General features: G+C 41.5%; 1 protein-coding gene across 10 annotated transcripts in view; it reads right to left on the bottom strand.

The window, feature by feature from the left end:
- The window catches only part of camta1a (calmodulin binding transcription activator 1a), a 304,500-nt gene that overhangs the window by 13,969 nt on the left and 268,277 nt on the right, over nucleotides 1–22,254 (bottom strand). For 8 of the 10 annotated variants that reach the window (XM_017409572.3, XM_017409578.3, XM_025004450.2 and 5 more), the window contains 4 exons: nucleotides 19,534–19,674; nucleotides 13,696–16,007; nucleotides 12,056–12,182; nucleotides 11,524–11,658 (listed from right to left, as the gene is read on the bottom strand). In XM_017409572.3, the coding sequence (XP_017265061.1) occupies nucleotides 11,524–11,658; nucleotides 12,056–12,182; nucleotides 13,696–16,007; nucleotides 19,534–19,674 (2,715 nt within the window). The remainder of the gene's footprint in view (nucleotides 1–11,523; nucleotides 11,659–12,055; nucleotides 12,183–13,695; nucleotides 16,008–19,533; nucleotides 19,675–22,254) is intronic. The other 2 variants (XM_017409579.3, XM_017409577.3) reach the window with 1 other exon arrangement.

The following is a 22,254-nucleotide window of genomic DNA, read 5'->3' on the forward strand; positions in this document are numbered from 1 at the left end:
AAGATCGATGCCCCTATCAATTCAGCCCCGACTGTAGACCTTTCTAAGCTGATTGATTGTGGAAACAAAAGCTTTGTAAATAAGTAACTTGTAAATAATTTAGATGTTTACGATGCTTAATGTTTAGTCTGATCAAGGCAACATGAGGAGAAATGAGTCTGCTGTCAGAACAATAGAAATGTGCAATGAAAAAGATCTTCCAAGAAAATAATGGAAGTAGAGACTATCAAACAACACCTCACAACTTTAGCTGCTGGCATGAACAGGTATAGTAGATAAGCTGAAGGCAGGAGAATACAAATGTTTTCCATCACACTTTACCAAGTGCACTCTCAGTGCAAGGGTAATAAAATATGAACAGAACCACCCAGGACTGAGACTGAACAGTCCTTGAGAAACATATGGGAAAATGAGGCACCACATAACACCTGTGCGTCATGACTAGAAAATCTAAGAGCTGATCACAGCAATCTCCCAGAACAAGAACCAATGTACATCACAGTGGCAGACATCCAAGACAATGCCTAAGTTTGAAAAGCTAGCGTGCACCAGGGCCTGACATGACCCTCACCTATCGGCCAAAGAAAGTGACTGCTCCTAGCAGCATAAACGAACCAGCTGCTAATGGGTGGGACCCACCAGGAGTGGTTGACCCAAGGCCAGACAGACCTGAAAAAAACCCAGAAAGGGGTGACACAAACCAACCACTGGCTGATCATCTACCCCTACATAAGATGGAAGCTCCTGTCAAGTATCATATGAGCTAAAATGAACAGGTATATGGCTGAATACCTGAACAGAACCCAAAAGGGAATTGGCAGTAACTCTAGAGGAGCCAAGTACCCGCTAGTGGTGAACAGAACAGTTGCTTGTGACTGTATGATCAGACACACAAACGTCCACCACCTGGACTGACTACAGAAAAACCTATAACTTGATGCACCATTTGATAGCAGGATACAAGATGCAGCCAGGAAAAGTGTACATGGAACACCATAACCAAGTGAAATGGTGTACAGGAACATCTTTGCCAAGTGTGGGCTGGAGTTCCTACAGTTCAAGTAGGAGACAGCATCAAGGACGGTGAAGAATGACAGGGCTAAGATACTGTAGAACCTTTGGACTGAGATTCACAAACATGTGATGGTTAACTGACCAGACATTGTGGTGGATGATAAACTACAGAAGATAATGATCGCTGTAGTGATTCCAAGCATCTGCAACACCACAAAGAAGTAACACGAGAAGCTTAAAAATACCAAGGCCTGTAAGACTGAAAGAAGAAGTAGAAAAGTTGTGGTTGGACCAGTGGTGCCAGTGGTTATTGGAGAACTCTGGGCTATGACCCCCAAACTGGGAGAGTGACTCCAGGAACAAACGTAAAGATAGAAAGTGCTCCATATTTAGTCCCTTTGGTCAGCTAGACATTTTTCAAATAATCATCATTCTTATATTGGGCTATGGTGATGTTGTATTGGTCAGCTAACAGTGCTGCTTTGCAGAAGCTTGATATTTGTACATTTGCCCGACTACAGTGTGCAACAGATTCTCCACTGACGTTAAATGGTCCTCTTTACACATTTGTCAAATCATTCTTTATTTCATGACCATGTACAAAATTCTCCTTAGCTTGACTCCCCTTTACCTGTGTTGATTAATAATAATTGCCAATTTAATTAGTGTCATTTGTGTTGCTAACGTATTCTGTACAATGTTCCCCTAACAAATACTATGATTGGGAACTGGTGGATAATCATTTGAAGCAGCTGCAGTTAAGAAGTGGAATGTTGTAAAACATTAAACCTGGACAGATTTTTATTTTGGTTTGCCCTTAAGGATACTCATAATAGGCATTCCCACTGGTACATTCAGTTGTTTCTAGCTCAGTGATATTTCCCACTGTTCTATCCATTCTTATACTTGCTCTCTCACAGTATAATTCATGTTAAATGTTATCATTTACTACATATGTTAGGATAAGTAGATAGTGTTTTAAAATGTTTGAAATGTCAGTGTTGCTGTTTATTAGCTTCAAATGTGTCTTTTGACCAATTTATTAAGAAGGCACTGTCTTTTGCCAGGTAGCCTTTACGCACAATAATTAGATCCTAATGGCTTGTCTTGTTAAATAAAGACCAAAGAAGAAAAAAATCCACTCATCTACACACACAAACAGACTCTTGTGAGCATGACTGTGCATGTACACACACATAAAGTATGCTATGCACAGGCAGTGGATTGGGATGGGCACAGAGAGCCCACTGCAGCAGGGAGTATAGAAGACTGCATTAGCATTCCCCATTTAGCTACTATGAGGCCGTTTCTGTGGCAACCTGCTGCCGAGCGGTAACTAGGCGACAGGAACATGGCTGTGTGTATATGGCCTGCCTGTGTGCTATTGGCTTATTGATGAAGGGGAGGAGAAGGAGTCAGTACATAAGAAAAAAAAATGTAGAGAGGCAAACAATGAAAACATAATCTATAAACCCTTTCCTGTGTGTTTTTTCTCAGTGCTGATGCCCCAGATAGAACCTAATGACTCTAAGTGGGGAGTCTTCACAGCATGACCTGGTGACATTTGTGCTTCACTGCACCATGGAAGTCTCAGCTAAAGGCTCCATAGAGAGCTAATGTTACAGTAAGTTGCTGTAAAAGAGGTCAAGTAGCTTCCATCATTGGGAAGAAAAACATAATACTGCTGGCTGGTAAATTGCTGCTCTCAGTGACAGGATGCTGCACTGTGAATAATGGACTGAAAGAACCAAACTGAGCCCCCTGCCTTTGATTCCTGTGTGTTCTGCAGACTACCTAAGTGAGCATGCTGTCAGATCAGCAGATCACTCTCATATCAAACAGGAAAGCTGCTTAGCGTGTTTGCAGAGCTTCTTGCTAGGTGGCATCCACCTTCAACTATCAACATACGGGCTAGAGAGGTGAAGAGCTGCCAACCTACTCTAGTCTGAGTGCATGAACCAATGAGCTGAGGTAAGTCACAACCAAAGAACCTGCCTTGATACAAATATACGTGCTTCCTTTCCTTCCAGCTGTTATGTGCTGAGTGGTACAGACAGAGCGATGGAGGGGAAAAGGGGGAATAGTTAGCAGTAGGCTGACATGTCTTTGTTCAGACCCAGTGCTGCAGTGTGCTGCAGTGCAGATGATGTCATCTCCACCTGCTGCCTGCTGCTCCAAATGCGATGCACGTCCACTGCAGAGGGAGGATGGGGGAAGAGACAAGTAGGAGGAGACAGGGAAGGTGAGCAGCCAAACAGCACTGTAACAACACTGTGACGTTGTTATCGCCCACCTTCTCTCTGCTTCACTCCCTTGTGACGGTGCGTGGTAGCAGATGTGGTCATTCTCACACATTTAGGGCAGACCGTGACATTTTATTTTAAAAGACAATAGCCTGGAAAAATTAGACAAACCACTCATTGTGTCAGAGAACAATTAGTGTTTAGTCAAGCAAAGTTTACATGAAGTGTTTTTGTGATCCTGGATAAGTTTCTGTGGGTGAGTATAACTGTCTCTTCAGTGGAGAATTATATATTGCATTATGCTTTTGCTGCTATGATTGTATAGTGAAACCAGACCCTTAATAACAACTCCTATTAAAATTGGATGCGAAAAAAAGGCCTCTTCACTTTTCTGAATTAAAATTGTTACTGATTTTCTCATTCTATCTATGATTATATTCATTCTTAGTGCAAGTAGTTACTGTAGTATGTACAGAAATCAAAACAACTAATAAAGTTAAAATTGCTTATTTTTTTCTGCATAGTCAAATAAAAACATTAAGGTATTTTAGAATAAATCAAATTTACTGCAACAGGATACTCTGTGATGTTTGCTTTCTGCACACCAGTGGTTATTTCCCCCAGGTATTCCAGTTTCTTTGCACAGTCCAAAAACATGCCTGTTAGGTTAGCTGGAGATTCTAAATTGACCTTAGAAATGACTGTGGGTGTGCATGTTTTGTTTTTTTTTGTCTTGTGAGGCTTTTTGTTGGCCATGTGATGGACTGGTGATCTATCCAGAGTGCGTAACTCCGCCTCTAGCTCAATGACCGCAAGGATACAGTCCTGCTCCTTACAACCCAAAACAGGACAAAGCGGGTAAATACAATCAATAAATTTATGATAATTGGTCTTGTTTTTTCTCAGAAGTGAATGGGAAATTAGAAAATCCTACCACCTTTCAGACGAAACCTTGATGAGGATGTAAAAGTACTTCAATACAGGTAATTTACAAAAGTTACACCTGGCTTAGGTAAAAAGAGTACACTATTTTACAAAAAATGAGAAAGTAAGTTCATAAAAAGGAGCTTTAGGAGGAGTGATCTCTGTAAAGAGCAAAGATCAGGAGATGTCCTAAATGTGCACAGAGTTTCAATCCAGAAAGCTCTGCCTCATCTGATCTATCTCATCTCTAGGATGTGGCAGCGGCTTCTTATGAGACAGGTTGATATACACAGGGACAAAGAATGAAGGACAATGCTGCTTATTAAGACACAGTAGAGTGCAATCTGAGGGGGTTGCAGGGAAAAGGAAGACAGAGGAATAAATAGAGGACAAGGGTGAAATGATATGGGAGGAGAACAGGAGTAGGACGATGATGAGGGGGGAAAGAAGAGAGCAGAATAGCAGGAATCACAGGACATACAGAGTTTGTTCAAGAGGCAGGTTGGAGAATTTAGTTGACCATCCTCAGAAATGTCAAGGATGAGAAAACGAGAACCATTACCAGAGCGGAGGCTGAGACTCTTAAATCTCTCAGTACTTGCACAGACTCTTGTTACCTCCTGTTGCACTCTTTGACCAAACTATTGAGAGTATTTACCCAGCCTTTTCAGCGTAACATCAACAGACAGCAGAAGACTGAATAACGGACAACCAATTACACAAGGACTGATATCCTGGACTCATTGAAGGTCTGCTGCTCTGTCAGATTTTAGATTATAAATGTTCCTAATAGTCACACATTGTGCTTGATATTAAAAGTCTAGTCACCCTTTCATCCTAGCAGAGAGCAGGGCGACTAACTTCTGACAGACTGTGAGAGAACATCTTTAATCTTCACTTTTCAACCTCTGCTTGTCTTTATGTCAATCAAGTTCAGAGCTAAACCTCATTATGTTTCTGCAGCCAGTCAAATTCTCAAATGTAACCCCGTGGAAAGACCAGAGGCCAGACTCCCTCTGAGCCTTTGTGTGAGCTGATTGACGGGGGCTGGCATTTGTGACCATGGAGAGGAAAGGGCCAGGCCATCTGGCAGCAGCCCTCGCAGCTGGAACACATGGCTGTGAGCTGATCAAAGAGACGCTATCCTTGCATTTAGGCTTTGTTAGAAAAGCAGAAGATTTCAACTGCTTAAAGAATGTGACTGTACAGGATGTAAAAACACATCTGTGTTTTACAGATAATATACTCGTCCTTCCATTCTTCCATCCTAATCTGCTTTTACCACAAAGTGAAGTGAGATATAGGACATATCCTGGACAGGTCATCAATCCTTACAATAGATGGTGGGATTTACACTTGAACAGGCAAAAGTGTTAAAAAGAATCACAGAAAAAATGTTAGAGTGTCCTATTAAGTAAAAAGCTGGACTTCCTGATAGGAAAACTTGTCAGATAGGTAGTTTAAGCAATGTTTACACAGAAACAGTTAAAAGTGACTGTTTCCAGAAAGCCAAACAGCATCTTTGCTGTTTTGCTCTCTACCCTTAACCCTGAGATAATTTATAAGCAGTTTTTTTTAATTTAATCATCTTAGATCAATTTGCAACCTGTGTAAAAACTACAGCAACAAACAACAACTCACAAAGAGCCAATCAACTTTGCTGTCAGTGTTTGTTTCAAGAGCGAAACAAAAGTGAAGCCACGCGAATAGTTGCATTACTTCAATATCTCCCCTGCTGTACATCAACAATAACAAATGGATAAAATGCAACATAAAGAAATATTATACCTGTCGCTCTGCCTATTTGTTACGTCAGATTCTCCACCATTAAATAATTTAGCCAAATAACAGTTGAGTACTAGCACACAAAGGTCAAAGAGCTTTAACACATCAAACACTCGTCCACTGGCATTTAAGAAGCCATACAAGTCAATACAAGTGGAGTCTAAATACAGAACAGATACTTTGTGTCACATTGAAGGTAAAATGCCAAGAGAGCACACCGTGGGGATGTACTGTCATCTGCTATCACACTAATAGACTAACACAGATATTGGCTTTTGTCTCGGAAAGTAGAATAGTTTGATTTTATTTAACGCCTTGTCATTAGCTTCCTATTTGCATAAAGAACCATATTCTTGATATATGTTTGACACACGAGGAGCAGACACAAGCACAAACGAGAAATCAGTGGAAATTTTTTTCCCTACTGCCCAAGGGACCGGACCCCTCCAAATCGGTTAGGATAAATGCACTTATAGAGACTCTCAGACCGTTCTGGCTTCCTTCTATTTCTTTTCCAATACGTGATTTAAAATCACATCTTCTTTCAGAGACTGAGATCTGAACTTTGCTATATTGCCCCTTTATCTTAAAGCTACAAACAGATGGAAGAGATATGCAAAGAGTCAAAGACATATAATTTATAAAGATTTATAACTCCATTTGGGTTTCTAACTATGAGGACTGTTAACCCCTTTGTTTTAATTTGGTCTTGGAACAACTCAGTCTTCAGTCTGCACCAAAACAAAAGCAGAGTAACCCACAAATGAAAAAAAAAAACAAATCTCAGACAACAAAGTCCACTTAACTTGAAAGGAGGGAAAAACAGGATTTTCAAACCACAGATGCAGACTGCATAATTTATAATTCACAGTACTGACAATCCTAAATCATTCATACACTTAAAAGTCACTAAAGATTTTACTCAACTAGAATCTAGTGCATGACTTTCCTGTTGGCTTTGATGAAACTGCATATGTACAGTACTGAAATTAAATATCTTTTGAGTTTAGAAATAAAGTAGAAGAGAGAAAAAACATTAAACCAAATTAAACTTAAGAGAAGTTAGTTACGACTGTGCAAACTGAGATAACTTACTGGGAAGATATAAAATGAGCAAAATCAAGTTTATTGACATTGCATATTTAATACCCCATGGTAATGCAATATATAATGCTTTTGCTCCTCTGGAGTAATCTATCACCTCAAGATGTGAAGTTCTACAGCTCTTTTATCCAATACACCAAGTAAAAGGTGCTACATGAATAAATAATGCTGGTGTATACTCAAACAGCATTCATATAACTGATCAAAACATTCTTCCAGTTTTCACTAACAAGACATAATGCTGGCAAAGAGAATGAAACTCCCGACTGCTGCTTCTGCCGGAACCCAACCGCTGCACAGCATTCATATACCTGAAATCTTTTTGTGCATATTTTCTAAAGACACAAGCGCTTTGTAATCCTAAAGTAGATTCAAAACATCATAACTTTCTTTTACCGCTACATGCACACTTTATGCATTAAGTGAGTGAAAGTCATCCAACATTTCTGCTTTTAATAGTTCTCTGCAACAATGGGAAAACTTTTAAGAGATGTGCAACAGGTTGATACAAGTACCACAGGAATTCTTTCCTTTTATATAGCCGGAAAAAGCTGCCTTGCACACAACAAAGTCAGGGGATTAAACAGAGTTAAAAACAAGTCGCTGTTCACAGACCTGTGGTGCTGAAAAGGGGGGCGGGGGTGGACTGCTGTGGCAATAAGGTCAGCTCTGAGTGGGATCTGACATATGTGGCATCAGCAGCTGTAGTTTTTGTAGATTTTACACACATGGCCTCAAGAAGCTGATGCGACAGCCTTTCAATGCAATGGACCAGAGCAACTCCAGTGGGTTAAACAGCAGCTACAGCTGCACTTACAGCAGCCTGGGTCACACTGACCCTGCAGTTCAGAGCAAGCTGATATAACTACAGACAAAAAAAAAAACATTTTAAAAAAGGGGACAAGTTGCTATTCAAACAAAGCCTGACAATGACTTCGGGGGTGGGGAGGGACTGCCTTGTAACACAAGTCGTGAGGCAGGAGTTGGTTACTCTCAGGGCTCTGCAATGTGTCAGAGTCACATGTGGCTGAAACAATACGGTAAGGCACGAGAACCCAACATGCAGAACTTCTGTCAGAACGCACAGAACAGAACCCAAACTTAAAGACAACACAGAGTCACAACAACACAGCACACAGCTACAGGCAAACAGGTTGAGCTCAACACTTCTAACCTTCTAGTTTATTTTCCATGGGTAGAGTCCGGCTCAAAGCCCAAAACACAGCCTCTTTGTCTGTTTGGAAACGCGGGTGTCATTCACTGGCATCCTGACCCACAGAAGTCCAACCAAGGCTGCGTTTCTCCCAAACTGTCAGTTTGCCCCGGCCAGGCTAAAGCATGCTGTCTTACACCGAAGGAGGGGGGGAAAAAGAAATAAATAAGAATAAACATGTAAAAATATCCCTGCTGAAGACTGAATCTGAGGCTCAACTCGTCAACAATAGAACAAAGTGAAGGAAGAGAGCCGCGTGCGGAAAGAGGGAGAGGAGGACCGCTCATGCTCCTCCTCCTCCTCCTCTTCACTTGTTTCACCTCGCACACTTTCCTATAGTGGTTCTAGTAGTCGCTGCGACCCCAGCCTGCAGTAAAATGACAAACACCACCGCGGGGGGAACGTCGTGCGCACGTGCAGCCGGTAAACAGACGCCCTGATTCCCGCGCTGTCGCCTCCTTCGCGAGCCGCGCTCGCGCTTCTCAAAGCTCGCTTTTTTTTATTTTATTTTCTTTTGATTGCTATCATCTTCAATGATCATTCCAACAGATGTCAGAGGCTCGCGTGTTCTGCTTTGTGAGTCTCTCTCAGAGAGTCAGCGAAAGCGACCCCCCCCCCTCCACCCTCAGTTTAACAGACCATCTAAAACTAGTTGTTTTAGCGGGAGTTTACCCTGTTTACCCAAACACGCCCACCCCTCCGCGTCTGCATTGTGCGCGCGCGGGTTTTGTCATGCCGGCGGAGTTGGGCTCCGTCAGCGCTGTCGGTAATAATCACTGAAGGTCAGAATGTCGCTGTGCGGGGCTGGGATTTGGCTGATCCCTGTAAACCCACCCCCCAGCTCCGGGACCTGGGTTCAGACACTAATTGGGCCGAAGATGTTAGATGTTAGAGCTCTCTGCAGCTCCGACAGCTCCTCTGTCCTGCCCATGGCTCCGTACCTGCAGTGCTGCAGAGAAAAGCGCCCCTTCCCCCACTCTGCATTATGACAAATCAAGGCAGGCAGGCAGCTGTGCCATTAGCACATCATAGCACAGTTAGTCTTCCATGGGAGAGCAAACTCACAGAGCCGAACTGCACACCCTGCCGCAGACAGGAAACACAGGCACGTATATAAGGCACGCAGCCTGTTCCAGTTAATCAACAAGCTCCACAACGGAGACACTGTCATTTTGGAGGTGAACAACCAAACAAAACAGCTCCATAAAGTGCCCTGCGCCTCAGGATCTCTCTCTCTCTCTGCTGCCTCTAAACTGAACATGATCAATGATGAGCGCACAGAACAGCGCCCTGTCCTGCTTCAGGAATAAGAAGCTGGGAATGATGGTTATAGGATGCACCTTCACACAGATCCGAGGCTTATCTTCAACCCACGTGGATCTTAGAGCGTGCTCTGCGCAACAGTTACTGTCCACTCACTGTGGTGCTGAAGTCCCCCTCCACACACACACACACACACACACTTTTGCCATCAGCCTCATCTAAATCCTAGAGGTATGTCAAATGTTCACCCTAGCAGCTCATCAAGTTGCCACATTTAATGATTTGTTTTCGTATAAATAGCCCTTTCATGTTGACCTAGTTGTCATTTCATTCGCCACCAGAGCCTTACCTGATCAGTTCCACGTGCAAACTGGTAGTTTCATGTTAAACTGTATGCTTTTGATCACCAAAGAGGCCATTTTTGACCAGTTTCTGCTGTTTTGACAATGCTCCAGAACCCTCAAACACTTGCATTTGAAAGCTATGTGAAAATCCAAAGAATAAAGCTGTTGATTTTTATATGCCTTCGTCATTAAAAAAATACACGAAATAAGTGATTTCTATAACAAATTGGAAAAAATGGCAGGCAAAGAGTTAACACTAAAAAAGGTAATAGGGTGGGCTGAGTTTTCCCTGAGACACTCAGCTCCTCCTTAACTGGTTCTGTGAATGGGCCAGCGAGGCAGCAGGGTATGAATGGCGGAGGGATCTACTGGTGCTGCCATGTATGGGAGCTGCCATGCAGGTCTCCATCACTCACTCCCACTTCTTGAAGGCCGTCTGCAATGCAGCTGTCCTGCGAGCCGGTGCTTCATCGTGCCCTACTTTATTCTGTCAGAGCTCAAACACTGCAGCAATACTTCTCCCAGCAGCACGCTCACACACATATGCAGTCACATCATATTCTTTAAATAGATCACATCCTGGTGAACATGCAAGGACTCCCGAAACACACATTTGACTCGACTGAACCGTTCTCTCCCGATAAAACAAAAACTTTAAATTTGACCCAAATAGTTTGTGGTGCTCCATTTACATCTCAGAACAACAGAAAAATTAAGTGAAAATGAAAGTCACAGTCAACACATATCTGTTTGTCTCAAATATTATTAGGTGGTTTTGGTCCAAATGTCAATATTTTCTGATCATTTATATTGATATTTTTTATTAATGAGTCTGAATATTTCATTTGGACAAATCTGAAATGAACAATTACTTTCAAAGATGAAGTAACCAACATGCCATCCTCGAATACAAGCCATATGCCAAGCATTTTTTTAAAAGTATATATCTCGTCAGAACATTTAAAAATATAAAAAAAATTTAAGCATTCCTCCCACTACCACCACAAAGGAAAAAAAATTACACTTGGTCGGTTCAAGCCACATCAAAGAATGTGAAGGGCATCAAAATAAAATAAAACAAAATAAAAATAAAATATCACAAACGTCGCTACACAAAATCCTTCATGGAATTTGCAATTTCACTCTAACAGATGAACACCACCAAATCAATATCTGCACACAGATAATGTAAATATGTAAATTATGTCTACTCTGTCTCAATATACACTCCAATGTTACAGTTTGTGACTGGAGACCTGTCCAGGGAATAATCCCACCTCTCACACAGGGACTGCTGGAGATAGGCACCAGCTCCCCCACAACCCAGAAAGGAAAAGCAGGTAAAGAAAATGGATGGATGGATGGATAATGTTGTTATAATGTTTTAATTTGAAACTTGTCTGATACTGTGACAAACTAATTTCCCTCAGGGGATCAAGAAAGTATCTTACTTCTATTCTGTTTCGATAAAAAAAGACTGGTAATACCTTAAAAGACTGGAGGAGCTACATAAAATAATTAGAAGTGGGAAGTGAAGCACATCTACAATGGATAGTAAATGAATCAAATGAAAGAGAATAAAAGTAGTTGAAGAATTATTGCAGGAGAGCCGAAGCTCTGAGAGGAGACCTACCATCGAGGGACAGCCAGTCGTGCTGAGAGGATGGCAGTGATGGAAGAGCGCGGGCCTTGTATTCAAACACCACAGAACTGGATATAATCTGGTTACTGATGGCCACCTGCAGCGTCACCAGACCTGTATCATGAGCTGGACAGTGAGGAGATAATGAGACGTCATATAGGAAAATGTCACTATGACAAGAACAGATTACTGCTTATCTGCAACGCTAAAGGTTAGGTTCAGTCTTCTATGCATTTTGCTGCTTAGCTGAAAAGAAAAATAACAACCAAGTAGGGCTCAAGTTATTTTATATATTTATCTCAAGCAATGAGCAGCTTTGCACATTAGAATTATGAAATATGACAAACACAAGAAGATACTTTTAATGAAAATCATGACAGTCTTTCCACATCCACAAATAAAAAAAAGTTAATATAAGTCTGATTTTATTTTTACCATTGAAAGAGACACAGAAGCACAGATTAATCCACAAAGTTAAAAAAAGCACTAACAGGTTCTGTATGAAAGCTCTCCTCTGTCTTACCTGGGCAGTAGCAACGCAGCACTCCTGGCTGGATGAGAGATGCTGGGACTGAGATCTGGTCAAACAAGCAGCTGTAGTTTGAGCTGGCCTCCTGCCAGGGACCAGTGATCAGCACCTTAACTCCACCCTGTCAACAACATGTACAGTTAATAATAATTATAATATTATGAATAATAATATACTTTTACCAAAACAAGTTTAGCTATTCCTAACAACAGAAATATCAAAACTTCCACCTACAGAAAACTAACATAGACACTCCAGGAAAGACTAATGACTTCTTTATATGTATCTCTGCTGCCATCATGTGGACATCCAGTGTCATTTCAGTTTATGTAAACTTTTCATCACTAACTTCAGGTCCTGTGCTGCCCTCTAGAGGCTGAACCTGGGCAACATTTTTATCTTAAAAATAAAGTGATGCACTTCAAATTCAAGTAATAGTGGGAAGAAATCAGGTGGTACTTGTTTCTAAAATTTCTTTTTTCAATTTTACCTAAACCAGTACATAATATATTCATATAGAAATTTGAAGTCCTATTGGTAAAACAGTTTAAAATCATAATTTATTTAAAGTTACAACATTACCATTGTGCGTGTACTTGTACATTACTAACTGTAGTTTATTACTTTTAGATTTTTCAAAAAATGTGGCTACTATTGCATTAGCAGACCAGTAAAGTGTTGAATCTAAAATGTTCAGTTTAGCCTCACAGTATTTCATGTTGCTGGGTTATACCAACTTAATAAAACTGTTTTCCTTTTTTTGTTATTCTTATTTGAACAAAATAACTATCTTTTATTATTTGGCATCGGACATGATGCTTTTCACTTTGAAGTTCATGAACTTGAAGTCATCAATTAGAAAATAAATGATTTTAAATTTGACCCACAACTTAATTGAGATTGAAAACGATCAAGCTCAAATTCAGACTATGTGTTGCCTCATTTATCATTAAAGAAGCAAAGTAACAATTCCAGCTCTATTCATTTTATTACAGGAAATAAAATTAATAGTCATTAGATTATGGATTTTGTCCAAGTATGTTTTAGGGTTAATCTGTAAAGAGGTTCAAAGGTGTGTGGCTAAATGAATCACATGACAAACCAAACCAATCAAACGGTCCAAAACACTCCATCCTTCGGACATCACTCAGGTACTTAAAACATCAGTGGTTACAATTTGCTTTAAGAGCTACTGTGCATGTGTTGAAGCCTCGGGTGTCAGATGACCTTCACTAGTTCTAAATGTCTAATAAATTAACTAGTTTAGCAAAAAAATTCCTGAATCTTTTGAATTATGGCAGGGGACAGCTGATTGAATTTAGGGAGAAAATCAAACTGAAGCTTTCCAAGAAAAAACCCCCAAACAAAATCAAAACAAACGATTTTGAGAAGTGAAGGGCGAATGCGCTGCTCTCTCATGAGAAAAATAAACTATGGCACATATGAGAAGAATTCAAGCTGACAGCAGCTGCAAATGTTTGTGACTAGAACCTGCAGCATGAAAGTATTTCATAAACAACGTTAAAAATTGATTTACCCATGTTTAGTGTTTGCTTTAGATGGAGAAGAAAAAACCCCAAACGTATAATGTACAAAGAAGCAAACAAAATACTGCAAAGGGCCTTTTCACTCACCTCAGGATAGGACCACTCCGGTGAGTAGTCAGTGACCATGAAGAGGCGGCCTGTGGCCTGTAGCATCCCCAAAGCCCCCTGGGCAACAGCTGCAGAAACCACCTCTGCGACATTCATGTAGGACAATGAACCAGCTTCTCCCGTGTTGCCTCCTGCACCAGCACCTCCACTCAGAGACTGGGGGCTGCAGCAAGGTTGAAGGCAGAGCTCAGATGGGTTGTAGCCAGAGCCCCTGGCTCCTCCATCCTCCTGGGCCTGTTGGGGCCCTCCACTGGCTGTGTTCTGGTTTTCAGAGCTGTGAGACGTGACCAGCTGGTGAGCATACAGAGCCCCTCCAGCTGACATGGCAGTCCCACTGCCGTCCACCGAGATGAAGTCATTTATGAGGTCAGAGAACTGGTTGCCAAAAGATATGTCAAAGTGGTCTAAATTGATCTCCATGCCTGTTCCCCCTGCTCCTCCATTACTAGCGGCTCCACCCAGACCTTGGTGGGTTCCCACTGAGTTGTAGAGTCCTTGTACCATACTTGTGCCTTGCAAGAGGGGTTGCAGCTGCTGCTGCTGCTGGGTGCGGTTGCTGCCATCGTTGTTGTTGTTTCCATTGTGAATTGTTACTCCTTCACCTGCACCTCCTGTACCTCCACCACCGCCATCTGAGGCCTGTTGCAGGTAGTGCTCTGCTCCTCCTCCATCTCCATTTCCTGCTCCACATGCCTGAATGTGGTCCCCTGGCTTGAGCAGATTGTCAGCTCCATTCTCTCCATTGGCTCCAGTCTGAGCTGAACTCACACCGCCGGCTTGGTCTAGACCGACCACCTCTTCGTGCTCTGTCCCCATCCCAGGAAAAGGCCCCTGGTACTGAAGCAGTTGGAGAGAACCAGTCTGGCCAGGCCCCTCTGTGGGTGAACCTCCATTACAGTTGGCCCTGTGCTGGGTCTGGGTCTGATGGTGGTGATGAAGGTGGCCATTGCTGCCAGGAGAGTCAGTTTTCACCACCTGTAGCCCCATATAACCTCCAGAGTCATGGGAGTTATGCTCCATCAGATGTGTTTTCTGGCCCAAGCTTGACCTCCCCTGCTGAGTCTGGCTGGTTTGAGAAGCATCTTGGAGGAAAAAGCTGGGGGAATGGTTCTGGTGTTGCATATGAGGACTAGACATGGCCTGACCGTAGCTCACTGCGGCAGCACTAGAAGTATATTCTTGCTTTGCATCAATGGCACTAAAATCCATCTGCTCCAAGGTAGTGCTGGGACTCAGACCCCCGCCAGAAGGAAGCAGGGATCCTGCGGTCGTCAGACCAAGACTGCCCTGATTTGAACCAGCACCAGATGACACCCCGCTGCCACAGTTCACTACACCTCCAACCTGGTAGCCACTCTCTTTGGCCAGCTGCTGCTCAAACGATGTGTCTTCTGTCTTGATGTTCTTTATGAGAGCTGAGTTGAAGGTGTAGCCGTTGTCTGCCATGTTGGGGGAGCGTTGCAGACTGCCGTTGGTGCTACTGCTGCCACCAGAGGAAGAAGATGTTGAGGAGGAGTTGTTCTCTGTCTTCAGTGCACTGCCACCATAGGTCTGGCCCTGTTTGGGGTTGTTTAGGAAGCAGTCAGGGTCAAAGTTCATATTAGTCTCTGGCATCTTGATAGTTCCAGCATCCAGACTGCTGGTTAGCACCAGTTCCTCAGACACCCCAGCTGCAGACAACATGGACAGACTGTCTCCTGCCGTGGTGGTTCCAGGTTCTCCCACTCCTCCCCCAGGGAAGGCAAATTTGTGACGATCAGCAGCCACAGACAGCACCAAACCCTGTGAAGTGGCATCAGCACCCATCAGGTGAGCGTTAGGACCCCCAGTAGGAGACATACTGTAGACGGGGTCTCCAGTGACCTCAGACATGAAGACACTCTGGGACAGACTAGACATGACAGAGGGAACGTGGCTCATGCCTGTCACCACGGGGCTGTCAGCCATGTCTGGGTCGCTGTTGAGGCCACTGCTGATGGAAACGGGGGAGTTCTGCGTGGTGTCGGGGACCTCCACCTGGTTGGTGGATGACACCTCTGTGCTGTTCTGGTGCAGCAGGACAGGCTTGTGGACTTTGCCGTTGCGTTTCTCCCTGGCGCTGCCCCCTCCACCGCCGCCCCCGGAGCTTTTGCCTCCTCCATGGGCGCTGTGCTCTGTCTTTCCCTCAGATACATCGTTGTTTTGTACCTCAGAGTGTGCACTGCTGTAGCCCCCAGAGCGGGGGTCCACTTTCGGGGAGATGATGCGATGTTTGGCGCTGTTGCATTTGTGGTGTACACTGCTCCCTGCACCTATATGACGGCAGAAAGAAATAAAAAAAATACAGATTTGTTTAGAGCACAAACGTAAAAGGCAAGAGGAGATAAAAAGGACAAATTATTTATTTTGATTTCAATGTACATGAAAACTACTTAATGAACACAACTTAATAAGACTTTTTAATGAGTAAGGCATAGATGGAGGGTTTTGTACTTATAAATGATTAAAAATACTATTTTTCCTCCAAGATGAGAAAACTACCTTTCTCATAAGTGCACAGTGTGTGAAATGTAAGAGAAACCTTGCATGACTGTTAATGAGAGAAAGAAAAAATATGAACCTGTGTTATGCAGAGAATATATAAGGATATTATAAATAGTATTTATATACTATATATTATTAGTATTTATATGTTTTATATCTAATTAATTGCGTAATCATGCTACTAATTATATTCTAAATGTTGGACAAGTGAGGTAAATACAGATTTGTGATTATTTTTACAAGGAGAGATGATATAATTTAACATTATTGCTTAAATCATTTACCAGACAAAATGCCAAAGTTCAAAAGGCCGTCTGTTGTCAGATTGCTATTTATTTATGTGAGATAAATGTAGCCAAAAATGAATAATCTCACACAGTAAGATGTTCTGCAGACCTGAAAAAATACAGTACATCTGTTCAGCTGTTTCTATGACGAGTTACAAACAAGAACCAAATGCATTTAATGTCATCGCTAAAAATCTCATGCTTTTTACTGTAACTTTCCAACAGTATGTTAACCAGATGTTTTTTTTTCATTTATTTATTGTACTGTGCAAAGGTTAGGACAAGACGTGGAAGGCTCAACAGTAAGAATGCTTTCATAAACAGATTTTAAAATTTTCTAATTATTTATCAATTAACAAAGCAAAGTGAACAGACAGCAGACAAATCTACGGCAAATGAATATTAAGGGAATTTACACCTTTCTTTTAAAAACAGGGTTATTACTTCTTGATGTACTTGCACACAGTCTTTGAAGGAGTTGCTCAGGTAGGTTGTTCCACAAATCTTGAAGAACTAACCACAGATCTTCTGGGGACGTTTCTGACTCACATCCTTCTGTCTCTTCATGTAATTTCATACACACTAGACCATGTTGAGATCAGAGTTCTGTGTGGGCCATTCCATCACTTCAAGGACCCTTTGTTTTTCTTTGCACTGAAAATAGTTTGCAATTGCATTAGCTATATGTTTGGGTTCACAGAATAAAATTGGATGCCTATCAGACACCTCCCTGATGGTACTGCCTGGTGAGGTATCTGCTTGTATTTCTCAGCATTAAGGACACTGTAAATCCACACCAAATCACCAACTCTATTTGCAGAATTGTAGCTCAAACTTGCAGGAAACCTCCACCATGCTTCACTGTTTCCTGCTGATACTCATTATTGTACTGCTCCACAGTCCTTCTGCTACAGCCAAATATTTCAAATTTTGACTCATCAGCTCAGAGCACTTGCTTCCATTTTCTGCAGTTCTTCTGTTTTCTGACTCACTTGACTTTGTTTCCACATCAGAAGTATGGCTCTCTGGCTACACTTCTTCCATTAAGATCACGTCTGGTCAGACGTCTGAGAACAGTAATTGAATAAAACCTTGATCGTACAGGTTTCTGTCAGTTCTGAGCTAACCGCCCAGATGGATATCTTCTGATTCCAAAGCATAATGTGTCTGTCATCCAGTGTACTAAGTTTCCTTGGGTGACCGCTGTGTCTACGTTCCTCAAAGTTACCTGCTTCTTTTTGCTTTTTAACAGAGCTCGAACATGACATCTTGAAACCTCAGTTTGCTTTGAAATCTTCACTTGTCTTCACTAATGCTGATGTATTAGAACTACTGTCTTGCTGTTATGCTCAGTCTTGTTGTAATGTTTGACCCGTGACATGAAATTATCTTCCACAACCTCGCTGTGGTTGCAGAGTTTGTCTGTTCATTGTCTAGTTTTAAGCCTTGTTCTGTTTTTTTTTTGATTTGGTTAATGCCTGTTTTATCCTACATATGAAAATGATGATCAGTAGCACCTGTTTTGTGAAATTAATTAAAGAATCAAACATCTGAGTATAATCCTACAAAATCCTTGGCTTTGTGCAAGTGTACCCAGAAGAATTGTTATTTTGAAGGCAGAGTGTGGCCACAAAAATAATGGTTTGTATTTATTATTGCCAACTGTCAAAAAGTGAAGGGGGACAATTAAGTTTCTCCCATGTGTCTGTATGCACGTGTGTCTCATGAACCACTTAATAGAATTTAATGAGATTTTCATAAAGTAATCACTGGATGTTCATTAACAACTGATTAACATTTGAGTCAAACCAATTCAAGATGGTCTTTACAGGCAACTGTCCTTAACTTGGTTCATTTTACAGATAATGACATATTTGCTGCTGTAGTAGCTGTGACTGACCCTACAGATTGTGTAAAGACTTTGTTTAAAAATCTGTCTGTAACTACTTAGACTCAACTTTGTCTGATAGGAAAGTATCTCATGAACCACAGGGTGGATTATGATGAAACTTTCAGTAAATAATCATTGGATGTACATCTACAGCTGATTACCTTTTGGAGCCAACCCAATTCAAGCTGGCAGCCACAGCCAACTGGCCTTAGAAAATGGCTATAAACGGCTGTAATTCAGTCTATTTTAGTATCTATTTTTTTTAAGCTAGCTTATTTTACTGCATTTTAATACCTGCCAAAAACCTATGCACAATATTGTAGATTTTATGATTTTCTTATGAGGTTATAAAAGTGTTTTTCTGTTCATTTCTCCCTGTTTTAAAGTGAAATCAAATGAAATGATTTTTTTTATCTTTTGATAGTAGACAGTAAACTTAATGAAAAACAGCAGAACATAAAACAAAAAACCCAAAACAAAACAAAACAAAAACCACTGTGTTTCTTTTCTTCTTTTTTTGCATAAGTATCTGAATTAAAAAACAGCACATAACTGACCAGTGTCTTGTTTCTAAAATGATGATAAATGTTAAAAAATAGGTGTAGGCACAATATATTTCTAATATTTCACATTATTTTTTAAAATGTTGTACCTCCACACATGGTTATTGATTTAGAAAAAGGAACAAAATAAAATCCACCTTAATAAGTGTTACAGAACTTAACAATACTGACAAAAGTCAAATATTTGCCATGTCTTATTAATAAACATTTCCTTTATATTTGGAAAAAAAGAGGTTAAAAAACAAAAATTTCCTAAACTGACATAAAATAGCCTATATTCTAAAAGTTTTACATTGTTTTCCTGAAGAAGAAAAGATGTTTAAATGATTGCTATAACATTTCAGAGCAGGCGAGTCACTTCAGGTGTGACTCTGACAAGGAAACAGCGAATAAAAATCATGAGCCGACACTAGATTTCACCCTAAAAACATTGCTGTAAACTACCTCTGCTAGCTTGTCTCAATCACTAAATCATTTTTATTGTTGTTGTTTTAAATGTTGCATTCCTCTCACTTGAGAAAAAAACACCTCTGCCCCACCCTCAAGCCCTTACCCAGGGTACCCGTGCAGAGGCAGTTGTGAGTCCGGGGAGGCGGCTTAGTTTGGTGGCTGTCCAGAATCTGTTGCACTAGCTGCTCCACTGAGAAGCCTGAGCTGCTGTTCCCATTGCTGCAAGTCCACTTGATGCCATGAACTGCCAGGAGAGAGGAGGAGACAGAGATGTCAGCCAGCTCATCAGACCACCAGCCACGCCAGCCTCCCACCCCACCCACTGCCCTCTCTGTCTGTCTGCCAGAATGCCTCATCTTGCTCACTGGACACTTCTCTAAAAGCGTCTAAGTTCGAACAGTACAGCAGAAAAAACTGTATTCCTGATTTTCTCCAAAGAAAAATAACAACTTATCAGGCTTTGGGTAAAAACGCAGGGATTTGAAAGCTATCACTTTCAGTTTTGTACTAAACGTGGCCTTTTTTCTGTGTATTTTGTTTCCCTCCAATTTTGAACAGTTATACATCCCAAATATCCCCTTACTACAATGTTGAGCCCTGCATTGGACTGCTTAGCTCCTTTGTGCAGCTTTTCCTGCCTTGTTTCAGTGTTTGTTCTGTAAGAAGTGCTGATGAAACCTCTCCACTCTGACCTTTGACGCTGTTCTGAAAGGCCCCTGTGGAGGAAAACCCACCAAGCGACTGCTGCTGAATCTGCTGCTGCACCAAGACAGAAAAGGACACTTCCTCCAGCAAAGTTCCCCTCCCTCCCTCAGTCACACCCCACTAGCACCTGCTAATACGTTTCATTGTTCCACTTGTCAAGCTTTCTGATGAGACAGATAGCGCTTTTAGTGGCTATAAAAGGAGGTAGGAGAGACCACTGAGTGCTACAGTGCTCAGGCTCTCAACCGGTGGGAAAAGGTAATATTTCAGAGGAGAATCATATTTAAACTATCAAACAAAATCAAGCCCACATTAATTCAAGTCTTCAACACTTAAGTAGGTCTTTTGGTTCAATATGAAAGAAAAAAATGTTGATAATTTGGTCGGAGCGTGTCTGTTTGCACTTGAGGGACAGGGTAAGAGGTTGAGGGTGCTGCAGATAAAATAAAGAGCTAGTTAAAGTGAAGACAAAAAAAATTGATGGCTGTGGTACAGATCCCCTTTGAAAGCCTTAAGATTATCTGGCAGAGTACAGGCTGGTCACCAGCAGGTGTCAGCAGAGTTGCTGTCACAAGGTTAAGGATGTTCCCTTAAACAACTCGGTGTAGCAGCGTAAAGAAACATTTAAAAAGTTTGGGTATTCACAGTGAGCAAGCTGAGAAAAAGATGGACAACCGGATACGACAGACGACTTTTATCTAATGTCAATTTAATTACTGCACAAATAATTGTTTGTGTCTGGAGATTCCACTAAATAATGCAGCTTCACTCATCATTAACCTTTTTGACAGATGCAAAGCAAATGGCACAAATGAGTTGATGCAAATATTGCTAATAAAGAGATAATGAGGACTTTGGCATATTAAAAACGTTCCTCAGTTTTAGTGACAAACAACAGAGGGAGCTGCAGGATAGAAGAGCATCTTTTCTACAGATCGAACCCAGACAGGATAACAGAACTCATGTGAGAGCCTAATGCATCAACCTACATCCACCAAGGAGTGCTGTATCTATTTATCCAAACAATCCAGTCTCCTCTTGTCTCTAATCCCTCATGCCAGATTGCCACAGCCCTCCTCATCTAGACGAGTGTCACCCCTGGAGGCTCTGGGATGTTGATGAACAGTTACCACTGTGTCTGCATGTCTGTTCTTCTCACTGAGCATTAGATTCCAAAGCAGACATGACAGGAGAAGTGCCACTGGGTTGAATCCTGGGCCGGAAGAGCAAAGGCACCAAACAACAACCACGTCATGTGATCATTCCTACGACTGCATGCTGTCATGAACAGCAGCACGCTGCCCTAATGACAAAAACAAATGAGCCATAAAGAAGACTTGCTACAATATGGGACAGAAGATGGCCGTGTCCGTCTTATCCTTCTAGTCTCGAGACCTGTCTCTGTCTCTGCCCCTGTTTGTCTGTTAAAGCTGCTCATACGTTATCTTCCAGTAGGCTGGGGAGTTCTGGATGGTTGTTGCATTAGTCTAAAGCAAGCTGGCTAAGTTGTCTATAAAACTGCAGCTTGACTGAGAAGAGATGCCACTCCCCCACCCGCCACCTTCCCCTACTCGCTGCCTCTCCCTCTCATCAAACACCACAGGGTCTTAAAGGATGATGAGGTCAGACAAGGCCATGTTTCACAGGGTTCGTACTCAAATGACTGTGTGTGAGCATCTTTGGATGCAAAACTGTTTGAGGCTAAAAGTGTGAATTATTTGTAGAGACGTTCATAAATCCAAAATTATGCCACATGGTTAGTGCTGTGAAAATTTGTGAACAGAATCACAACAGCAAAGAGGAATACAAAACAACTATTATTCTGCAAAAGCTAACATAAAAAAGATTTAGTTCCATGATCATAGTCAAAAATCAGTTTCTCAACTAAGAGTTCAAGTGTCTTACATTTTTTTTAAAACTCATACTACAAAGCCAAATTGTTATACATAGACTTGACATGGAAGGAAGAAAAAATTGTCTTGCTTTTTTATCTAAACACCTTAAACACAGAGAAAAATACTACATAACACACTTTGAATAAAAAAACTGAGAAAATTTTAGTTCAACTTGGTAAGAAATGTGCCTCTCTGGTAAAAGCTAATGTATGATTTAGGATTAA

This window comes from Kryptolebias marmoratus, linkage group LG8 (assembly GCF_001649575.2).
Source record: "Kryptolebias marmoratus isolate JLee-2015 linkage group LG8, ASM164957v2, whole genome shotgun sequence".
Classification (NCBI taxonomy): Eukaryota; Metazoa; Chordata; class Actinopteri; order Cyprinodontiformes; family Rivulidae; genus Kryptolebias; species Kryptolebias marmoratus.